This window comes from Dromiciops gliroides, chromosome 3 (assembly GCF_019393635.1).
Source record: "Dromiciops gliroides isolate mDroGli1 chromosome 3, mDroGli1.pri, whole genome shotgun sequence".
NCBI lineage: Eukaryota > Metazoa > Chordata > Mammalia > Microbiotheria > Microbiotheriidae > Dromiciops > Dromiciops gliroides.
In genome coordinates, this window is record NC_057863.1 from 277933164 (window position 1) to 277950819 (window position 17656).

The 17656-nt window shown below is 37.2% G+C and overlaps 1 protein-coding gene across 2 annotated transcripts in view; it reads right to left on the minus strand.

Moving 5' to 3' along the window:
• Window positions 1–17656, minus strand: part of USP9X (ubiquitin specific peptidase 9 X-linked) — a 182732-nt gene that overhangs the window by 155771 nt on the left and 9305 nt on the right. For both annotated transcript variants that reach the window (XM_043991999.1, XM_043991998.1), the window contains exons 2-3: window positions 3422–3567; window positions 1474–1553 (exon numbers count right to left, since the gene is read on the minus strand). In XM_043991999.1, coding sequence (XP_043847934.1) covers window positions 1474–1553; window positions 3422–3567 — 226 coding nt within the window. The remainder of the gene's footprint in view (window positions 1–1473; window positions 1554–3421; window positions 3568–17656) is intronic.

Sequence of the window (17656 nt, forward strand, 5' to 3'; positions counted from 1 at the left end):
TACTATGTTCCAAGCGCTGGGATAAATACAAAAACAGAAACTGAGATGGTCTGTATACATAAGGAGCAATGATTAGGGAAATTGAAGAAAACGGAAATAGTTTTAAGGGTTTGCTCTGACAAGTGGCCTAAACTCCCATGAACTCTGAAAAATGGGGTCTCCTTCACTCCTTTACGTCAGCAGGCATCTCAAGCCAGGAGAATCATTACCACAATTAGGTTAGAGCTTAGAACATCTATCTACTATGCTGACAGTAGATAGGAAAGCTGAGTTCCTGGATTCCCCTACAGTACAGGTGAGGGATGAAGAAATATATCTTGCAATGTGAATAAATTAAAATGATCATTTATTTACTGCTGTTATATACAGCACAATACCTTCGGGTATTTAAGTGGATTTTTGAGACTGGTATGAGCCTTAATAACATGTACACCATTATTTCCTATAGTAAAATAGATAGTATTTAAGCTGTTAAGGCAGTATCAAAATCCCATTTATTCACATCATGAAGTATTAGAGAAAATTACAAATGAACACAATCCTATGCTAAGTTGAAGTTTGCTTGATAGAATAAATCAAGTTTTATAGCCATGACTTTCTTTGAACTATACCTATGATTTCACTGGCATAGGTATTGGTGTACCCTCTCCATCAACGCAAATTAGTATGTTCTCTGCAATTTATAGTCCTAGAGTCTAGGGACAGTCTGGGGACACAGAGTTTAGCAACTTTCCCAGGGTTACACAACCAGTATGGGTCAGAGGTAGGACAACTCAGGTTTTCCTGACTCTAAGGTCGTCTCTCTATTCACTAAGGCACATGGATTTAATATTGTAACTAGTTTTTAAATCAGTAGCAGTCACTTTGACAACTTGCTCCAGTAGAAATTACTTATTGAAAACAAAGTTTAGATCAATATCTTCCTTTAAATCATTTACACATAGGTAATTTTTCACTAGTTTATATGCTACTTAACCCAGTAAAAATGTAAACAAAATCTAATCATGTTAATGTTCTACTTTGCTTCTTCTAGATTAACTGATTTCTTTGCTTGTTTTTTGTTTGCTTAGTTGTTTCGTATATTTTTAGTTTTAAAAAATGGCAAAAGAGAATAGTATAACTCTCCAAAGTACAACATCCTTGAATAAACCAGAAGCTAAAAGATCAAAAATCAATGAGGCCATCTACTCGATCTTATATTTGGACACAGTATTTGTGTACACTAAATTTAATGCATATGAAACATTGCTAATATCTATTCTTTTAGTATAATTCTTTAAAAAATATATAAAACAGTATTTCTTAACATAAAAATTCCAATTCCACCTCAATTTTATATATGCATATATATGTATACACAAAATTTATATTTATTAAGAAAAGGCATATAAAATATATAAATCAAAGTCTTCAAGGTCACAGACATTTTAATGGTATACATTTTACTGAGTACTGATAATATTGATAACTCACCCTTTTTACTAAGATCAATAGCAGCTTCTAAAAGAACTTCTAATTCCCCTTTCGGTAAAACTGGAACCACCCATCGGGGCCTGAGGGTTACAATAAAAGTTTTTCATTAGTTAGTAGTGAAAAAGAGTTATAAGGAATTGACTGATTATAAGTTAATTCTCACTGTCATATGTTGAGAATGTAGCTAAAAAATTTACTAGCCCATTAAATCACACTGTATGGGGGCCAGGGAAATCTGTTATAGTTGCCTAGTTTTCTAAAACATAGAACAAAATACACTGATAATGACAGAGAAAGGGAATATTAAATTCTGCTTTAACGAACATGACATCCAAATGGCTTTAAAATGATAAAATATCAGTCAAATGGTGACTTTTTGCTAAAAAATACAAAGAGAACTTAGTTACATGGTCAGATGCAGCAATATTCCTACTCCTGAAAGATGTTAGAAATACCATTACTAGAAGTGGAAGTGATGTATAGATACTGAGCTGCATTCAAAATACAGAATCTACTGTTAATATTCAGTAGGCACCACCTCTTGCTCAAGAAGGCAAACTGCCACCCCTGTTCCTCAGTGGTGGCACATTCTTATTTCCATAGGTACTACCTAACTAGTAATTTAAATGACAGGACCCAGGTGGCATCTGCCACGTTACCAAGAATCACAAAGCTTGAGCACCTGGGTGCCCTGCCCTAGAGAGACAACATGGGACAGAGTGGAAAGATTACCAGATTTTAAATCAGAAGGGCACATGTGTCACAAATCTACCACTTGGTGGCTTTGAAGCAGGTCAAACAACCACTCTGGGCTCTACTTTGTTCAACTGTAAAATTGAGGAATATCTACCCTACTTCCTCAAGGGTTTGTGGAGGATCAAAATCAAATTTGTGAAAGCACATGGTTAACCATACATCACTAATATATTTTATACTATTTCTTCCCCCATCTGCTTTATTAGTTTTTCTCTTCCCATCCCCTAAAAACACCTTGACCTCAAATGTTACTTCTCCAAAGTTAACCATTTAACAACTAAATGAAAGAGGAACAAAATGGAACAAAGTACACACAAAAGAGGTTCTATAAATGAAGAGGCTTGGGGGTTAAGTGCATATGCCAGGGGTGGGGAGGGCAGTGGTTCCTGAAAAAGAAGATAATATATTAAAATCAACAACTCCCAGATGAGCATACTTTACTAAGTGCTCCTAGACAGGTCTAGACAACCCGAAAAGACTGGAAATTAAGACTAAGAAATTCATACTGGACCCCACTCAAATAAGTTGGAGCTACCCTATGGGTCGCTAAAACTTTATTTTAGATAAGTACAGTACTTAGACCCAATCTTCCAAGCAAGCCTGAGAATCTCATTATCATGCCAAGTGGAACAAAAGCAATAGTCCTCTATTGAACAGAGAGACTTTACTTTTCAGTACTAGGACAGGAAAACACCAACTGTGATTCAATAACAAGGGCAACATTCACTCATAAGCAAAGTTTTCCCCCTTTTCTTGCTTTAAAAAACAAAAACCAAACCAAAATGCTCAGCTGATTAAGTTTAAAACTTACAGATATTACTTCAATGTAGGCAGTGACCAAATTGACAAATATGTAGGAGAGGGAGACAGAAGAAAAATTTAGTGATAAGACTTCTTGGGGGATCATAACTACAGTAAAATACAATTCTCTATTTCTTGTCATTTGTTTCTTTCCATGTTCTTTTTAATAAGCATATAGATAAAACTACTGGGAATAAGGGAAGAATTAAGGGGAATATTTATAGTCATCTCATTCGATATTTCTATCTTGATGAACAAGCCACACCATTATATTTTTCCATTAACCACTGGAAGCAAGAGCTACTAGATTGCTCAAGCTTAAATGCCAAATAATAGTATGAAACAATGCCAAGCTTAAAAATTCTTTATAAGGGTAAAAATAAAAACTAACCTGTTGATCATGTCATCCAACTTTGCCAGGTCAGTATGGGGAAATGCAGGTTCCTCATCTTCAAGCTGGGGTGGGGCATCACCCTGACCCTGTTCATCAGGGGGTGTTGCTGGGGAGTTCTCATTAGAAGAATCAGGCGATGAAGTCTTAATTTAAAGTGAAATTTTCCAGATTAATTTACAGATCATAAGCATACAACATTCTAGTAAGAAACCATATGTAATTACAAAATTTATGAATTCTTCTCAACTTATCATCTTGTGTTGTACTATTATCATGTACATATATATTAACACACGCATCACCAATTTTTGTTTCCATATGGATTGTACTAATAAGTGTCTATGAATACACATTTTAGTGTAGTTAAGAATTTAATAGCACTTTCTGCAATTTAAATTTCTCAACTCTCTATTTTTAAATCTATAAGTAGCCACAATTTAACAAATGATATATAAATAAAAACACTCTAATCTACTAAGGACCATTTGATCCAATTTAATAAAAAGGGAAAAAAAAAACCTAAAATGTTTTGCCAGTTTTGTTGAATTGAATTAGAAAATTGTATGGAAATGACCTAGTAGAAGCAGCTAGGTGGCACAGTAGAAGACCTAAACTCAGGAAAACCTGAGATTAGACACTTAACTATCTCTGTGACTCTGAATATGTCATTTAACTTCTCAGTCTGTTTCCTCATTTATAAATGGAGATTAGAATAAGGGCAACAATTTCATAGCATTGTTGTAAAGATCAAATGAGGTAACACATGGAAATAAATCACTTTGCAAACTTGTAAACATTATATAAATATTAGCTGGTAGTAGTAGTAAATAATTAAGTAGTACTAGTAGGAGGAGGAGTAAAAGCACTTAAAATTCAATGTTTTTTTTAAGTGCTGCAAGAATCTCCCTTAAAAATGGAACTTATTTAAGGGGGCTAGAGGTAGAGTGAAAATTTTAGAACTCAATTCTTTGGGGGGGGGGGGGGGGGGAGGCAGGGCAATGGGGGTTAAGTGACTTGCCCAGGGCCACACAGCTAGTAAGTGTCAAGTGTCTGAGGCCACATTTGAACTCAGGTCCTCCTGAATCCAGGGCTGGTGCTTTATCCACTGCGCCACCTAGCTGCCCCCTAGAACTCAAAATTTTTTTTTTTAAAGAAAAGGAATGTTAAAAACCAAAGATGTTTAAAAAAACAATAACACTTGCATGAGGAAGGGATTTGTTCCTTCACTTGATTTACTCAGGAACTTTCTATCCAGCCTGTAGCTACGAATACTTCTGGATGTGTTATCATCCAAAATTAGTACATTAATGTGGGGAGGGGGAGGGGGGGGGAGGAAGGGGAATTGGGCTTAAGTGACTTGCCCAGGGTCACACAGCTAGAGTACATTAATTTTTAAGAGGGGGGCAGCTAGGTGGCGCAGTGGATAAAGCACAAGCCCTGGATGCAGGAGGACCTGAGTTCAAATGTGACCTCTGGAACTTGACACTTGCTAGTTGTGTAACCCTGGGCAAGTCACTTAATCCTCACTGTCCCACCCCCAAAAAAATTTAAGAGAAGAGAATATCTCAATTTTCTATATTTGTATTCTCAATGTTTAGCACAATGCCTGGTATAAAGTACTTAATATCATTAATTATCATCTCTATGCTCTTTATTCTCAAATTTATCTAGCCCTAACCTCCAAACCCACATCTCCAACTGAATATTATACATTTCATCCGATGCTCTGTAGCCATCTTAAACTCAACCATGTCCTAAACCATACTCATTATTTTTCCCCTCCTACCTATCTTCCTGAGTGTTGTTGAGGTCACCACCATCCTCCCAGTCCTCCAGGTTTGCAATCTAGATGTCATCTTTGACTCCTTACTAGTTTTTTTACCTATCTAGATGACTAGCACTAGAATCAGAAAACTGATTTCATGTCCTCCCTCTGACAAATGCTAACTGTGTAATCAAGGCCAAGTCGCTCAGGCAACTAATGGATGGAGTTTCTGTACCAGGACATACCCATACAGATGACAGCTTTGAATTACTACTCCTCCTCCTTGCCTACCTCTCCTCAAAATTTACTTGACAGAAATTAGGCTTAAACCAACAGAAGCTGGAAGAAGCATGGATTTTGAGCTGAAAAGAGTGCAGTGAAGTTGTCTAGTCCAATTACTGGACTTTAAAATCAAAGAAACTGCAGGCCAGAGAGATGAATGGTAGCAGCAAATGGTGGACACCGGATTTGAAATGAGGTTCTTTACCTCCAAAAACAATGTGAACTTCTACTGCATCATATATATCTTAATACTATGAATCACAATAAACTCAAAATGAATATGTAAGCTGAATAGTAAAAGTCACGTAAAAAAATCAGAAGAAAATCAAATCTGGTACATGTGTCATACCTACATGAAAAATCTTTATATCAAATATCTCTGTTTTAGCTCTGATAACCAATATTCATAGAGAATTAACACAAATATGTAAAACAAACAAAAAAAAACTACTTGTTGATAAGTGATCAAAAGATATGAACAGTTATAAAGTCCTGAATGCCCCAACCTCCTGTCCTATTGCAATATCAATCCCTTGCCAAACCCTTAGCCTATTCTCATATCCTCTGCTCCTATTCACTTCTTGCTTAAGGTAGCATAGAGGAAGACAAAAGAGCACTACATGAAATTGCTAATCTATATTATACAGAATTTGCTTTTCTTTCTTAAGTATATAAATTCAGTAAATTCCTGCTATCTGCAATTCCTTCTAGCCTTTCTTCTGTTCTTTTATCTTTGGGAAAGAATGATATAATACCTCGATCCCTAACCCATATTCTCCCTTCTCACACACCCTCCAAGTTGGAAAGAAAAATCCCAGTAACAAATATACCAAGTCAAATGACATACATTCTCACAACGGTCAAATGCAAAAATAAATAAATAAATAAATAATCTCATTTCATATCATGGTCAGGTGGGAAGCATGTTTTATTGGTTATTTGGATTTAGGGGTTGCTCATTGCACTGATCAATGTTAAGTCTTTAAAAATTGTTTTTCATGACAATATTAATAGTGTGGAAATTTTTCTCCTGGTTCTGCTCATTTTATTCTACGCATATGAGACTTTCCAGGCTGCTCTGAAATCATCCCTTGTGTCATTTCTTACAACACATTACATTAAATTATATTCATATACTATAATTTGCTCAGCCACTCCCCAGTTACTGGGCACCCATTAGTTTCCCATTCTTCACTATATAAAAAAGTACTTCTATAAATCTAGGTGACAGATAGACAGCTAGATAGGAGTATTAGAATTTCCATATCCTTTGACTCAGAGATCCCACTATTGGGCATATAAACCTAGAAGTGGATCATATAAACTCTGAACTCCCCTCTATGATTAAAGCAATATTATAAAAATGAACCCCCCCAATCAAAACTAAATATTATGTAGAAAAATTACAAACCTTTGTCCCTACTACCGACTCTCAACTTGATTAAGACTTTTGACCTCTTTTTCACAAAACGAATTTAGAAATAATAATTTTTGTGTGTTTTGACAGTGAAGTGTCAAAAGGAAATGTGCTCATATTATGACATAGCAATTGGATGAATTTAGTCCATTGAGTAGGGCCCAATGACATGAAAATCAAAACAAATTTTGGAGGCCTAATACTGAAATCACAAGTGGGGAAATTTTGAAAGTAATGTGTGCCATATATTATATATGTCCAAAAAAAGCAGTAATGAAAAATAGGTGGTTTCATAGAGAATGCTGTTTTGTGTTTTACTATATATAAGGAAATGCTATTGTTTCTGATACTTAAGTGCTACACTTTTAAAAAGGAGAATGCAGGCAGCTCCTAAGTGTAGCAACTGTCTTGTTTGTTATTAAATGTGTTTTATTTATTCATAGCATTCAAGGAATCCAAGGGCACTTCTATTTCACAATAAAGGACAGGAATGGAATGCTATCAGTGAAGAAATTTTGTGTTCTATTTTACAATTCTATGTAGCATACATTATAATACAATAAAAATGCTGCCAGAAGATTCTGTTCAAATAAACACTCTCCCCTCTTTCAATACTTTCTGTTAAAGACAGTGATTTCGAAAACTTAGCCAAAATATACTAAGTTCCAGAATGCCTAATGCAAAACCCACAAAAACAAATTAGTTGAGTCTAGGCTGATGAAATATGATTTGCTGGCACATTTATTTTGGATGCAATGATAACAAACCTAATTGGCCACATTATTTTTCTTTCTAAGGTATTCAACAGGAGAGTTAAATGTTACCAGTGCATACTACTTAATTTTCTTAAGACAATACTTTCATTATGTTACTCCAATTTAAAAGTCTGAAATTACTACCTATAGTTAATTTGAGCCGAAGTCCATCAATAACATACTTCTAGACAGAAAGAAATCAGGAAAAACTATATATCTTCCTATACCCTTAAGTCCCTTGCCCTCTTGTCCTACTGCTCATTACACCTGCCCAAACTCCAAGCCAGGTTCATTCTCATCATTCTCTGCCTATGCTCAAATTCATGGGGTGCTATATGGAGTTGAAGAAAAATCATGAAACCAAAATGATCCACTACAAATTCATGTTATGTAATCTAACCTGGGCCCTCACTTCAGTCAGGCAACCCTTTTGCATCTCCTTAATTAACTATCCTAGAGCATCTAGATGGCACATGGAAAGAATGCTGGGTCTGAAGTCAGGAAGATTCTTCTTCCCGAGTTCAAATCCAGCCTCAGGCACTACCTATAAGATCTTGGACAAGTCACCTAACTCTGGCTCAGTTCCTAAACTGTTAAATGAGCTTGAGAAGGAGATGGCAAACCACTCCAGCAACTTTGCCAAGAAAATCCCAATGGGATCATGAAGAGTAAGACACAACTCAGCAACAACAAAATTAACTATCACACTCACCAGTGACTGTTCCAAACATTCTAGTCTTTCTCCTCCCAATACTTCTACCTCAAACCCTCTTAAGCTGCAGACTTCCTCAGTGAAAAAACTGAGGCCACTGACCAAAATCTCATTGAAGGCGTTCTCTAACTTCTAAGTGGTCTAGTGGATAAAGTGCTGGACCTGGAGTCAAGAGGATGAGAGCTCAATTCCAGCCTCATATAATTACTATCTGTGTAATCCTGAGAAAGTCACTTAACCTCTATTTTCCTCAGTTTCCTCATCTGAAAAATGGAATAAAAGTAGCTATCTTGCAAAGTTGTTGGGAAGCTAAAATGAGTTATTTGGAAAGTGATTTGAAAATCATAAAGTGCAATATGAAATGCTAGTTATCATTATCATTATTGCTATTTCCTCCTTTATCCTGTTCTTATATGAAGAGGCAAACCTTTTTTGGGGGGGGAGGGCAATGAGGGTTAAATGACTTGCCCAGGGTCACACAGCCAGTGTCAAGTGTCTGAGGTTGGATTTGAACTCAGATCCTCCTGAATCCAGGGCCTGTGCTTTATCCACTGTGCCACCTAGCTGCTCCCAGAGGTAAACCTTATAAAGGAAAACCCTTCAACCGATCCCTTGATTCCATTCCTTCCTGCTGTCTTCTGCACATTAGTCCCTCACTCTCTATCTATTGGTTATTTCCCTGTTGCCTACAAAAATGTCCATAATGTCTTTTCCAAGTCCTTAAAAAACACCCAACAACCCTTATCAGCTAAATTCATTAAGAGGGCCATCTGCAATTGGTTGCCTCCATTTCTTCTCCTTTCACTGAACTCAGCCCTCTTTGATCTGGCTTCCAAACTCACCATTCAACTGAAACTGCTACTTCCAAAATCACCAATGATCTCTTTATTAACTAATCTAATGGCCTTTCTCAATCCTCATCTTTCTTAACCTATCCCTAACCTTTACACTGTTGATGACTTTGTCCTCCAAGATAGTCTCTCCTTTTCAGGTTTTTGTGTCACTGTTACAGCTCCCCTGGGTCTCTTCCTACCTTTATGACCACTCTCTCAGTCTCTTTTTCTAGATCATCCCAGTCATACCAACTAAGGTTACTTTAGGATCTTCTCCCTCTATACATTCTTACTTAATGATGTCATCACTCCCATGAGTTCAATTATCTCTATGTAAATAATTCCCAGAATGACAGGCCTTTTCCTAACCCCTCACCTGAGATTTGCTGCACCAACTGCCTTTTGGACACCTTAAACTGGATATCCCATAGGCATCTCAAACTCAATTATGTCCAAAACAGAACTCATTATCTCCGCCCCCCCCCCCAATCTCTTTTTGCCTATTGCTCCTGAAGATATCACCACCATTCCCAGTAATAACCTAGAGGTCATCCTCCACTTAAATTTAACCCATATATCCTTGTCAAGCCTTGTTTCTACTCTCACCATATTTCTTTTATAGTCAATAAACATTTATTAAGTGCTTTCATGTGCCAGGCACTGCGCTAAGTGCTGGGGATACAAATACATGTCCCTGGGTAAGTCATTTAACTTGTTTGCTTCATTTTAAAGGCCTTAGCAGTGCCTTGTACATGGTAAGCACTATATAAATGTTATCACCATCATTTTGAAGAACTATGGGAAAAGAACTCACCAGTGAACAGTTAATATGTTCCACCAGTATCCTCACAATGTCATGAGAACTGAAGGAAAAATTTCTATATAGGATTTAAGGAAGAAATATGCCCTAGATAGGAGAACATAGATATATGACAAACTGGATCAATGAAGAAGGGAATCTCTGTTCTTGGAAGGATTACCCACACAGATGAAATCACAAATCCATAGTACTAAAATAAGACCCTACTGATATTTCATCTATTAACAGCCAGACTTTACCCCCATCTCCCTTATGTTGTCTCCTTCATCTATGATTTAAAGTCCCCATAAATATAAATAGCTCATTTTGATGTATCACTGCATCAGTGGCAAGTGAGACAACCAAGCTATTCCTCAATGACAGGGTCAACTCGAGTGACAAAGGTGAAGAACTATCTTAAAATTTTTTTCTTTGATTCTTTTCTTTCTCTGGACATACATTTTGGTCCCACCTCTTTCTCATCTTTCCCTTCTACAATTCTGTTAAATCAACAGCTCAACTGCTCTTTTATATATTCACAAATATTCTCCCAACTCTCTTCCTTCTTCCCTAATTCTTCAAATCTAATTAAATTATGTCCCTCTAATATATATTTCCATCTTCCTATAATTCAATTACAATACTCCACCTCTATTCTATTTGTAAGTTTAAAAAGATTGTTAAACATAGCTGACAGACTTAGGATTAATTATGTGATACATCTGAATCAAAGAAAAGGAAACTAATTTTGGACCAAAATTAGACAAAATAAACAACTAATGACCATCAATCATGAAATTACATAGGAATTACATTGAGAATCATCCTGTAGTCTTCACCTACTTCTTCATCCACTCTTCTTTTTTTGTTGGTGGGGCAATGAGGGTTAAGTGACTTGCCCAGCGTGACACAGCTAGTAAGCAACCGAGGCCGAATTTGAACTCTGGTCCTCCTGAGTCAAGGGCTGGTGCTTTATTTATTGCACCACCTAGCTGCCCCTCCTCATCCACTTCTGATTAAATATGCTTGTCAATAGTCACAGCATGAAGTATCAGTGAAAAGTTCTAATTCAATTGTTTTTTTCCACTTTAATTTGGAGGTGTTATTTTCCCTTTTGTACTGCCAGTGTTTAATCTATTCACCAAAAAAGTAGTGATAAAATAATTTCTATGAGAAAATAGATTGCAAATTCCAAACAACTGACTCACAAAAGAATTTTTGGAATACAGTTCATTTGTAAGGTGGGGAATGCACTGCCCCCTGGTGTGTGTGTGTGTGTGTGTGTGTGTGTGTGTGTGTGTGTATTTCCCAGTTAAAGTGTAACTGGGAAATAAATACTTAACAAAATAAAAATACAATAATGTGTGGTTTTCTAAGTTAAACAAGAGATTGGAGGAATCCTTACTTACAGTTTAGTGTGATACCACTGTTATACAGCATTAGTAAACACTGTGATTTAAAATTAATTTGGTTTTGAAAATTACAAGTATCTGAGATAAATTGAGTACAACATAGGGCAAGTTAGGAAGAAGGCTGTAGAGAAACGAACAGGAGCAGTAGAAGAGAATAGGACTTGCCTAGATATGAAGGAAATCCTGCTTGTAGGTGACTTGCAGGTGATGAAGTAGCCTAAATCATAGTTAAATGTGGGAAAGAAAAACAAAAGGAAACCTAAAAGAAAACACTCTCTTGGCCTAATTATTGATTCATAATGTAATTCTGAGTTACAGGAGAAAAAAACAAAGACAATTAAAGAAAACATAATAAGAATAAAGAAGATGAGGAAGATAAAGGAAGATGAAGTGGAACCTTAAAAGGTACACTCTAGAAGAAGGTGATTAGCAAAACAAGGTATGGTTAGATAAGTTAGAAGAGAAAATAAGAGGTCTAAGTAAATTGACAACATAGGTGGGTGGGGCAAATCTGTTGTGATAAAAGTTTTAACAACTAGTACTAAGATGTAAAAAATTTTAATTGGATACTGAGGGCTGAGATATAAGCATCTTCCAATAGTCCAATAATTTTCAAATTATCTCTCTCAGATCTATTTTCCAGGTCAGCTGTTTTTCCAAGAAGACATTTCACATTGCCCTCTATTTTTTTTTATTCATTTGGATTTGCTTTATTGTGTGTTGGTTTCTCATAAAGTCACTAGCTTCCATTTGTTCAATCCTAATTATTTTCTTTAGAAAGCTTTTCCATTTGACTTTTCAAGCTTTTGACTTTTTTTTATGACTTTCCTGCATCACTCTCATTTTTTCTACCTCTTACTTTACCTACAAAATCATTTTTGAGAGCTTCTATGGCCTGAGACCAATTCATACTTTTTTTTTTTGGAAGCTTTGGATGTAGGAGCCCTGATGTTGCTAACCTCTTCTAAGGGTGCACATCAATCTTCCTTGTCACTAAAGAAACTATGTTCTGCATCTTTCTCTGTCTGCTCATTTTGCCCACCTATTTTTTGACTTTTAAGTCTTTTTTGGGGGGGGGGCAGGGCAATGAGAGTTAAGTGACTTGCCTAGGGTCACACAGCTGGTATCAAGTATCTGAGAACGGATTTGAACTCAGGTCCTCCTGAATTCAGGGCCAGTGCTTTATCCACTGTGCCACCTAGCTGCCCGTAAGTCATTTTTAAAGTGGGGCACTACTTCCAGGATGTACTATCCCAAGCTTCAGGGAGGTCCAAGGTGGTATGATTTAAGAAGGGGCAGATTCTTCACTCTCCTGGCCTGTGCTCTGGTCTGTAAATAACTCCAAGCCTACTAGCTATTCAACCAAGCAACAAAATTTTGTTTGCTGTGGTTGATGACTCCAGTGAGCATGCACCCCTCCCGCACCTGGGCAGCTGCCACTCAAGATTGCTTCCTGGTTCTGAGGGGTGGGATTTGTGCGGGGGATGGGGGGGGGGGTAGTAGAACAACCAAATTCTGCCTCAGCTCCAGCAGAGACCCCTGTAGTCTCCCCCTGGCCAACTGCTTGATCCTCTCACCAGACCATGAGCTTAGTTCCAGAAGACACTGGCCAATTCAGGGGTTCCAGGGGTAAATTTCTCTGGCAAGGCCTGCCTGGGGCTGAATCTGTGTCAGCACAATCATGGGATTTGGGCTCCATTCCCACTCCAGCACAGCTACCCCTTCCTACCGACCTTCTAAGCCGTCTTTGGCTGGAAAATGATCTTAGTCCATTCTTTTGTGGGTTCTGATGCTCCAGGAATTATCTATTGGCATTGGGGGGGGGGGGGGGAGTTTTTTGGAGTGATTGTGTTTGGAGTTCTGAGAGGTTACTGTCTTTCCTCTGCCATCCTGGCTCCACCCCCTTACCGATTCCAATATAAACATCTTCCAAGTAGTTTTCCTGATAAAAAGCTGAAAATCTTAACCATTGTGGATAGCAGAGGAAAATGCACAGCCACTTGAATTGAATGAAGAGTGTGTGTATTTCTCCCACAGTGTAGCTCCAAGTGTAAGCCAATTTGCCTTTAAGAGAAGGTAAAAAAAACTAGAAGAATGACTACAGGTTATCGGTTTTAGGAGGATGAAAGGTTACTTAAGGAAACAGAAATGAGGCTTCAAGGGGGTAAAGCAGTTTTGAGGTGGAGGCTGGTAGACAAATTTGACACAGTAAATAAAAGAAAGAAAGCATTGCACAGAAAAGGAAGGAAAAAGGAACAGGTAAACTTAGAACTTAAAAAATAGTTTCAAGGGTCTTTCTAAAGAGGAGAAAAGCTAGAGACTGCGAAGGAAAAAGCTGTTTGCACTCTAAAAAACGACACAGAATTTATTAGGTGAGAGTTCACTAAGTAAAGGGCATAAGAAGAAAAGAACACTATTACAGTTGGCAATTTTCCCATCTTGCAGTACTGAGGCTACATCTCTAAGACATAACAGACAACTTCCTAAGAATTGTCAAAATGAGTGACAATTACCCACTTCCGGAGCTTCACATGAGCAAAAATGATACTTCCAGAAAGAACCAAAAAATTATCACCAATGATCATGAAGTCTTGGGCAAGAAACTTCAGACAATATAGGCACCAGTTCTGTATTCCTAACTTTTATCCACTGAAAGCAAGAAATGTAGAAGGGAAATATTCATCTGACAGTGTGGTCTGAGAAAGGGATTTTTAACCTTTGATTGCAGTTTACAATATGGGACTGACATTCAGGAATAGAGATGGAGTATACGTAACAAAGGCTGCAAAGAATAAATTTTGGGGAGTAAGCTGGGATAGAGTGTAGGGCCTGGAGTTAGGTCCTAAACTAAAATCCAGCCTCAGACACTTACTTAGCTGTGTGATCTTGGGCAAGTCACTGAACACTGTTTGCCTAAGTTTCCTCACCTGCAAAATGAGCTGGAGAAGGAAATGGGAAACCATTCCAGGATCTTTGCCAAGAGAACCTCAAATGAAGTGATAAAGAGCCATACATGACTAAAACAAGTGAACAACAACAAAAAGAATACATTTGCCAAGTAGTCTTGCAAATCTAATCAAAAGGGTTTTAAATTAAAAAGGACTGGAAAGGGAGAATGCTGCTTCTGTATATTCCCTAAGTTAGACACTATGGAGAAAGAGTTCTTAACCCTTTTTTTTTCGGGGAGGGTCACTTTAGTAAAGCCTATTTACCTTCCTGGAATGTTTTCAAATCCATAAAACAAAATACACAGGATTACAAAGGAAACCAATTATATTGAAATAGTTATCAGAATATTTAAAAATACAAGTTTGTGGATTGTAAGTTAAGATCAACTGTTACAGAGAAAAGTCTTAAAGGAAAAATTCCCACAAATTCTTAGGAGACAAAATCCAAGAAGCAAGTTGGGAGAAAAACTCATGAACTCAAGGGTCCATATCTAATTGCTAGGATTTTAGGCAACCAGCAAGAGGAACTAAATGTGCTAGTGGAAGAGGGCAAATTACTTAAACTTAACTGGTTATCACTGAGACTTGGTGGGATGGAAGCCTTGAATGGACCAGGGCTCGAAACTTATTGGTTATCACTGAGACTTGGTGGGATAAAAGCCTTGTTTGGACCAGGGCTCTGGATGAATAAAATTCAGTCAAAAGAGAAAGGATGGATAAAAGAGGGTAGACCTTAGGGTATCAATGTATATTATCAATGAAAAAAATCAGGAATCATGAAGAGAAAGAATAACATAGTATGTGGGTGAAGGTCAGAAGAAGGAAAAATACAAATGCTTTTGTCATTAGAGTATACCACATAGTATATGATACATATACAGACCATCTTGACATTAAGAAGAAATAAATGAGGAAATTTGGGAAAAGTGAGAACACAGAGGCATGACTAAGTAGTGATAGGGAACTTCAATTATTCAAACATCTGCTAGAGTTCAATCTCTGCCAAAAATCTCTTAATTTGCCTTAGTGATCATTTTGTCTTCCAAAAGGTAGAGGAACCAAGAAAGGTAAATTCTGTTCTGTTCTTACTAACAAAGAGGAACTGATAGCTGAGGGGGGTGGGGGGGGGTAGGGGCAGGGCAGAGAATGACAGGAACTTTGGTGATAACCAACCATTCCACCCTAAAATTCCAAAGTAAAAGGGACAATAAGAAACAATGTCAAAGAGAAAGACAATGGGATTTACCTGAAGAGAACTATGTGGTTGCAAGTGAAAGTAGCAAACCAATTTAGATTAAAAAGAAATGTACACCCAAAAAACCCCAAAAAACAAAACAAAAAAGAAATGTACAGGGGGCAGCTAGGTGGCACAGTAGATAAAGCACCGACCCTGATTTCAGGAGGACCTGAGTTCAAATCCAGCCTCAGACAAGTGACACTTACTAGCTGTGTGACCCTGGGCAAGTCACTTAATCCTCATTGCCCTGTTAAAATGAAAAAAAAGAAAAAAAGAAAAGAAATATACAGAAAATGAAAGCAAAGCCAAGTAACAGAAGACTGTTAAGAATGCTGTAGTCTAGGGGTGGCTAGGTGGTGCAGTGGATAAAGCACTGGCCCTGGATTCAGGAGTTCCTGAGTTCAAATCCGGCCTCAGACACTTGACACTTACTAGATGTGTGACCTTGGGCAAGTCACTTAAGCTCCATTGCACCGCAAAAAACCAAAAAGAATGCTGTAGTCTAGGACCAAAGAAGATATACAGAGCAGTACAAAATATAAAACAGATAATTTGGATTATATAAAATTAAAAAGCCTTTGCACATCAAAACCAATTATAAGGAAAGCAGAAAACAGGAATTTATGAAAAGAATATCTTAGACCAAGGCCTCATTTCTCAAATATATAGAAAACTGAGCCAAATTATAAAAATATAAGTCATTCCCCAATTGATAAATGGTCAAAGGATATGAACAGGCAATTTTCAAACAAAGAAACCAAAGCTATCTATAATTGTATGAAAAAATGCTCTAGATCATTACTGATCAGAGAAATGCAAATTAGAACAATTCTCAGGCACCACCTCACATCTATCAAGGTGGCAAATATCAGAAAAAAGGAAAATGTTGGATGTTGGAGGGGATGTGGGAAAACCAGGAAGCTAATCCACTGTTGGTAGAGTTATGAACTGATCCAACCATTCTGGAGAACAATTTGGAACTATGCCCAAAGAGCTATAAAACTGTGTATACCCTTTGATTCAGCAATACCACTGTTAGGTTTATCTCCTAAAGACATCCCAAAAAAGAGAAAAAGACCGATTTGTATAAAATTATTTATAGCAGCTCTTTTTGTGGTGCTAAGAATTAGAAATCAGAGGAATACTCATCAATTGGGGTATGGCTAAACAAGCTGTGGTATACAATGGTGATGGAATATTATTGTGGTTTAAGAAATGACAAGCAGGGTGATTTCAGAAAGTCCTAGAAAGACATATGTCAACCGATATTAAGTAAAGTGAGCAGAACCAAGAGAACACTGTGCACAGCAACAGCAATACTGTTTGATGAATAACTATGAATGACAACTACTCTCAGCAATATAACGATCCAAGACAACCCCAAAGGACTAATGATGAAGCATACTATCCATCTCCAAAGAAAGAACTGATATTGGGGGCAGCTAGGTGGCACAATGGATAAAGCACAGGCCCTGGATTCAGGAGGACCTGAGTTCAAATCCAGCTTCAGACACTTGACACCTATTAGCTGTGTGACCCTGGGCAAGTCACTTAACCCTCATTGCCCCCCCCCATAATAAAATAACTTAAAAAAAAACCAAACTGCTATTGATTGAACACATACTAAAGCATGCTATTTTTCCCTTTCTTTCCCTTTCTTCTTTTATTCAAGTTCTTAAATAAAACGACATGTGCAATTATGTATAATTTATATCTGACTGCTTACTGCCTCAGGAAGGGGGGAAGGGAGGCAAGGAAAGGAGGGCTAGAATTTGTAACTCAAATCTTTAAACAGAAATGTTTATTATAAAAAAATTAATTAATTAAAAAAAGAATGCTGTAGTCAGAACTCCTCTATCATTCCCAGAAAATTCTTCTTTTAGGAAGACTATTCTAGCCTTGGAATAAATACTCAAATATTCTGTTATGTTCTCTCTCTGTTGTTCCTGGATTTCTTCATAAATACCTTAGTCCCTGTGGATCCTTCAGGAGGGCACTCAGGTCAGCCTTCTCTTCAATTATACCAAGGCTACAAACCAGACTTCTCCATAATGCCCCTTGCACTTGTACTT